This window comes from Papio anubis, chromosome 17, assembly GCF_008728515.1.
Source record: "Papio anubis isolate 15944 chromosome 17, Panubis1.0, whole genome shotgun sequence".
Classification (NCBI taxonomy): Eukaryota; Metazoa; Chordata; class Mammalia; order Primates; family Cercopithecidae; genus Papio; species Papio anubis.
Window position 1 is genome coordinate 516,169 of NC_044992.1, and position 6,522 is coordinate 522,690.

General features: G+C 47.6%; 1 protein-coding gene across 1 annotated transcript; it reads left to right on the forward strand.

Moving 5' to 3' along the window:
- The first annotated feature begins 13 nt into the window (after positions 1 to 13).
- Positions 14 to 2,215, forward strand: LOC101006273 (diazepam-binding inhibitor-like 5). The gene has a single exon (XM_021928174.2). The coding sequence runs from the start codon at positions 590 to 592 to the stop codon at positions 941 to 943; it is 354 nt and encodes a 117-aa protein (XP_021783866.1). The 5' UTR covers positions 14 to 589; the 3' UTR covers positions 944 to 2,215.
- The last annotated feature ends 4,307 nt before the right edge of the window (positions 2,216 to 6,522 follow it).

The following is a 6,522-nucleotide window of genomic DNA, read 5'->3' on the forward strand; positions in this document are numbered from 1 at the left end:
CGCACGCGCAGTCCTCACGAACGAGCGCGCCAAGCGCACAGCGCCGCCTTCCGGCAGAGGCCTCCCACCCACCCTCAGGTACCGCGCGTCGCTCCCCAGACCCCTCCGCACCGTCCCCTGCCCGGGCCCGCTTCCGGGGTCTCAGCGGGTGCGGCTCACCAGTCCCCGGCCCCGCATTCACCCTCACCCGGTAACCCCGGGCGTGCCCCGCACACAGCTCACCCCCACCGAGCGCCTCCCGCGGGCCGCCCACTACCCAGCGCGGCCGCACCGCGCGAGGCTTCCACTCCCACGCGTCCAGCCCGCCCCCCCCACAGTCCCTCAACGCGCTCCTGCCGCGGCGCCGCGCCCTTCAGACAGCAGCCGCCCGGATCCTAGACGCTTTTGACGGCTGGTGCTCCCCAGAAAATGCGCCGTGTGCGCCCGAACATGGTGGGGTGGCGCCAGTACGCGGGACCCCGAGCTTGCAGCCTGTGCTTGAGAAAACACGAACATCGTGTGCCTGCCTGCTCCCCTGAGATCGAGTAGTAACCGCCATTCCAACTCTCCACCTCCAGCTTCTAGCACCGGGCACCGCCTCCACCCGCTCATGTGCCAGGTGGAGTTCGAGCTGGCGCGCGCGGCCCTCAAGCAGCTGAAGGGTCCTGTGGGCGATGCGGAGAAGCTGCTGATCTACGGCCTCTACAAACAGGCCACCCAGGGCGACTGCGGCATCCCCGCCCCTCCGGCCTCAGACGTGAAGGCCAGGGCCAAGTGGGAGGCTTGGAGCGCGAACCAAGGGGTGTCCAAGATGGACGCCATGAGGAGCTACGCGGCCAAAGTGGAGGAGCTGAAGAAGAAGGAAGCGGGGGGCATGGAGCGCGAACCAAGGGGTGTCCAAGATGGACGCCGTGAGGAGCTAGGCGGCCAGAGTGAGGAGCTGAAGAAGGAGGAGGCTGGCTGAGGGCTCCTCGGGAATGGAAAGGGCTTCTTAGACCTTCATGGCTGAAACGTCCTGAAACTGTCGCAAGCTTAGCCGAGACATCAATAAATCACTTACACTGCGTGAGAGTGACCGACTGCTGTTGGAACAGAGGAACTGGAGGAACTCGGTGACTGAGTGCAGGGGAGGCGTCCAGATACACAGACTGGCTTTTTGTATGGTTTTGGGTGGAGTTCCCAGCCCTCCTATTACAAGAGCGTATGTAGGTATTTGGCAGGAGAGAGGGGGACAGTGTGCTGTGGAAATGCCCAAGATCTGAGGGCAGGAGACCATTCTCCAGTGACGGCCTCTTGGGAGGCTGAGGCCCCAGCCCCTTCTCTCTTCAAGGCGGATTCACTAATACCCCAACACCACAAAGGGGAGAGGGACTCTGTCCTAAACACTGAAGTCCAAAAGCCCCCACTGGAACACAGGGCCTACTAAGTTCATGTTTTGAGGGAGACCAAGCTTTCCGTGATGATAATGCGGTGAAACAATTGATGGGTCAGAACACAGCAGCTGAGAAACAATGGAGCAGATTGGTGTCAAAATCCCAGCCCCAGAAAGGCTCACCTAAGGCTGGGCAACCCAAATGTTCTCGGGACTGTTCTGTACTTAACCCTGGTTTCTGCTTAGGGGATGTTGGTGGGACAATATGCATATGGATGTCTATGTTGGATTTGCTGCAAGAGCACAACACACCCCTTGACCTATGCAAGTGCCAGAGTGTCTGAACCCAGCTTCTACTCCTGTTAATGATCACGGGGGCCTCAATGCACAACCATTGTGCATGGCAGCTGGAGTATGGAATAGTGAATGGTATCCAGAGAGGCAGGTCTACAGTGGCATATGGGATTTCCTGGTACTTCTTCCTTAATAGAAAGTATTTTCACATATCATGACATCAGGTCAGCTCCAGTTCTCATTGGGACCAATAAAACAATAGGAGCAACAACCATAAAGACTTAAGAGGACAAAGGAAACAAACCTCACTGTGTGTCTTCAAGATCTGTTCACACAGTTGCAGGAAGTTGCTATAGACAAAGTACATTACTAAAAAATGAAGCCCACCCAGGACATCACAGCGACGAAAGAACTATTTCTGGTAACTGGACCAGGCGAGAGCCACACTGGAGAAGAGCAGTGCTGCCCTCTCTTCTTTGGTGAATGTTACGAAGACGTTCTGATGCACTTAGGATCATGATTCATGTTAAATGTAAATAGTAAAAATAATACATCTTGTTCCAAAATGTGGTGACAATTTAGAAGCTGTCTATATAGCCAGAACACTGTAAATCACAGAACCTAGAAAGTAAAAATGTGCCATAATTAGGACAGCAGAAAGTAACAGTAAGATAAAGTTTTTAAAAAGAGAGAAAATAAGGATTTATCTAGTTGTATTTGCTTACGAAGGGGTTACCTATAGGACGCAGGGGAAATGGGATTGATGGGCATGGGGTATACTGTGAAAGGAAAATAAAATCTTGGGACCAAATTCACTAAGCCAAAGGGAAAAGTTAAGCTTGGAAACTGAGTCATGGAACATGCAAAAAACTTTTCCTTTTGTTCCTAAATAGATAAGCTACAAGACAGAAGGCCACATATCTCCCCAGGTGGTCTCCCTCACCCGACAATATAAATTAACAGCTTATCTTCATAGGAAAGGGACAAAGACAACACCACAAACCATCCCCCACCAGCCCTGAGACAAAACGTAGATGTACTGAGCTGAATGCCTAACTGTTCTGCTCGCTGCTTTCACTGTAACATGTAGATCTGGTGAGCGCTAAATATAGATTTACTGAGCTGAATGCATAACTGACTGTTCCTCTGCCTGCTCCTTTCACTCACTGTAACACATAGATTTGGTGAGCGCTAAATGTAGATTCACGGAGCTGAATGCATAACTTCGTCTGCCTGCTCCTTTCACTGTAACATGTAGATTGGTGAGCCGCCAAATGCAGATTCACCAGAGTTGAATGCATAACCATTCCTCTGCCCACGCTTCACTGTAACACATAGATTTGGTGAGCGCTAAATGTAGATTCACTGAGCTGAATGCATAACTTCGTCTGCCTGCTCCTTTCACTGTAACATGTAGATTTGGTGAGTGCTAAATGCAGATTCACTGAGTTGAATGCATAACTGTTCCTCTGCCCACTGCTTTCACTGTAACACATAGATTTGGTGAGTGCTAAATGTAGATTTGCTGAGCTGAATGCATAAATGACTCCTTCTCTGCCTCGGGCCTTTTCACTGCAAAATATTACAGGATTTGGTGAGCGCTAAAATGTAGATTCACTGAGCTGAATGCATAACTGTTCCTCTGCCTGCTCCTTTCACTGTAACATGTAGATTTAGTGAGTGCTAAATGTAGATTCACTGAGTTGAATGCATAACTGTTCCTCTGCCCACTCCTTTCACTGTAACATGTAGATTTGGTGAGCGCTACATGTAGATTCACTGAACTGAATGCATAACTGTTCCTCTACCCCCTCCTTTCACTATGACATGTAGATTTGGTGGGCACTAATCAAAGCCTCACAAGAATGTAACCACTTATCTCCCTACCTACCCTCCTTTATTTTTCCTTTCCCTCTTCCCTCCCTTCCTGCTCTTTCCCTTTTAAATACTTGTTAGGAGTAACACTCAAAATCCTAAGGAAATTGAACACTTAAACAAAGGATTCTTAGCAAAGCAATTTTACTTCTGCGCAGAGGGGTGCCTCGTTGGCCAGTTGCCATGAGAGCACACCTGAACAAAGGGGCACGAAAGCCTTTATTCCTGACACAAGTCCTGCCCCTGTACCTTTTTCCATTGGCCGGGGTCAGGTCGTACAATCTAAACTAATCCCACTTGGCTAAACACTTGATTTTTTTAGATAGGGTGGGCACGTAAAAGAAAGTGGAGAGGAAGGGGAAGGGGTGTCTGTAATGAGCTAGAAAATTAGTCCTCTTTCCAAATAAGGAAAGGAATGTGAGCTGGCACTGATAACACTTGGTACTGTGGCATGCCTGGGCATCTAACAAAGGAAAAAAGGATAAAAAAGGGGGGGGGGGGAGACTAAGAATTAAAGAATAAAATATTGATCAGATTATTTGAAGAGAAACCTCATCATATCCCACTTATTAAAGCCCTAAAAATCATCTTTGGAAAGAGTGCAGGCCACAGATCTGTGGTTGTGTCTCCTTCTCAGGCACATCCTCAACCTTGGCAAAATAAACCTCTAAATGGGCAAGACTTGTCTCAGACACTTATCTGGTTTAAAATACCTTTTCATATTGTTTTGATTTTTGAACCATGTGACTCTATTGCTTTATATAAAGAGGATGAAGCAAGGGCACTTCTTTATTGATCATTAAAGTCAGAGTAAATTTACTATTGATTTCGCCTAAGGTAAGGGTAAGAACTCTTAGAACAAACAGGGAAACTTCTCAACTCTTGCCCGGAATTTCAACAGACACATTGGAGGTCTCCGGAAAACTCTGGCTGCTAAATCACAGTGGCACTGAGTGGCAGGTGAGATAGCCAGAAAGTCACATGAAGGAGCACTGAACGTCCCTGGGTTTGTTAATTCCGGTAACATGTCAGACAGACATGGACTTCAGACACTCCTGCAGGCTAACTAGGAGCGCTCTGGCAACACGGCCATTCTAAATCTTTCTGGAGATTTAACTCAAGGTACACTTGTATTTACATGTAGGCTCCATAACCCCCCAATTCAAAAAAAACAACTCTGGAGAAGCTGAAGAACTTTCCAGCTTCATCTGTTTAAAACACCACTTGCAGCCTGAGCAACACAGTGAGAGTGTCTCCACAAAAAATCAAACAATTAGCTGGGTGTGGTGGCACGTGGCTGTGGTCCCAGCTATTCAGGAGGCTGAGGTGGGAGGATCTCTTGAGCCTGAGAGGTCAAGGCTGCAGACAGCCATGATGAAGCCACTGCATTCCACCCTGGCTGACAGAGCAATGTCTCAAAACCAAAAACAAAACACCAGCTTGGGCAAAGCTCTCTTTCTTATATCCTCATTTTCTAATTGATCATATCCCCCAGATGTGGGAAAGTAGTAACTTTAGTTTAAAATTAGTTTTTGCAGATCTTATGAATAGCTAAATAATATACATATATTTTTGAAACAGAGTCTTGCTCTTGTTCCCCAGGCTGGAGTGCAATGGTGTGATCTCGGCTCACCACAACCTCCACCTCCCGGGTTCAAGGGATTCTCCTGCCTTGGCCTCCTGAGTAGCTGAGATTACAGGCGTGCGCCACCACACCTAATTTTGTATTTTTAGTAGAGATGAGGTTTCTCCATGTTGGTCAGGCTGGTCTCGAGCTCCCATCTAATTTTGTACTTTTAGTAGAGATGGGGTTTCTCCACGTTGGTCAGGCTGGTCTCGAGCTCCCAACCTCAGGTGATCCACCTGCCTGAGCCTCCCAAAGTGCTGGAATTACAGGCATGAGCCACTGCTCCTGGCCTAAATAATAATTTTTAAAAATTACTGTTTTTTGGTTTAGAATTACTTAGCTGAACTGTGCAGAAGCAAGCTTCTGGATTCCTTGATAAAAAGCCAAAGTTGTACACTCGAGGGCTTTAGGATGAATAAAATGTTTAAAAAAAACACAACAGGACGAGGCAGGCTGATCACCTGAGGTCAGAAGTTCAAGACCAGCCTGACGAACATGGAGAAACCCCGTCTCTACTAAAAATACAAAAATTAGCCGGGCGTGGTGGCACATGCCTGTAATCCCAGCTACTCATGAGGCTGAGGCAGGAGAATCGCTTGAACCCAGGAGGCGGAGGTTGCAGTGAGCCGAGGTTGTGCCACTGCACTCCAGCCTGGGTGACGAGTGAAACTCTGTCTCAAAAATAAACAAAAACAAAAACAAAATGCAACAACGCAAAAGACATGACAAGCGATGAAATAAATAAAAGGAGGCAGATCTGCTAAAGCGAAAATGTCCCGTGCAGACACACAGCATTATCTTCCACCCTGCATGGTGCCCACTATCATGCACAGTTGTATATTTAGGAGAAAAATGTTTTGGTATGCAAAATACAAGATAAGCAGATAAAAGGGAAACCAGTGTATGTTATTCAGTCATTCAGTACTTACATAAATCACTTATTTTACTACAACAAACTTCGAGGGCCACATTATAGCGGTCCAATACACTGGGAAAAGGCGTTTCTTTTCACGAGGACAATATTACTAGAGATGAACATTAAAAATTACTTAATCTAATAGGAAATAGGAAAATTAACATACATTCTAAAGAGAAGCAGAAGTTTATCTGGTTATTCAAAGTTCATATAATAATTTCCACATGTATAAAAAAAAAAGCTGGGCACGGTGGCTCACGCCTGTAATCCCAGCACTTTGGGAGGCTGAGGTGGGTGGATCACCTGAGGTCGGGAGTTCAAGACCAGCCTAACCAACGTGGAGAAACCCCGTCTCTACTAAAAATACAAAATTAACCAGACGTGGCAGCGCATGCCTGTAGTCCCAGCTACTTGGGAGGCTGTGGCAGGAGAATCGCTCAAACTCAGGAGGCAGAGGTT

Bases quoted from the DNA above. Each gene is read 5' to 3' on its own strand.
- LOC101006273 (XM_021928174.2), top strand. From the start codon at position 590: ATGTGCCAGGTGGAGTTCGAGCTGGCGCGCGCGGCCCTCAAGCAGCTG.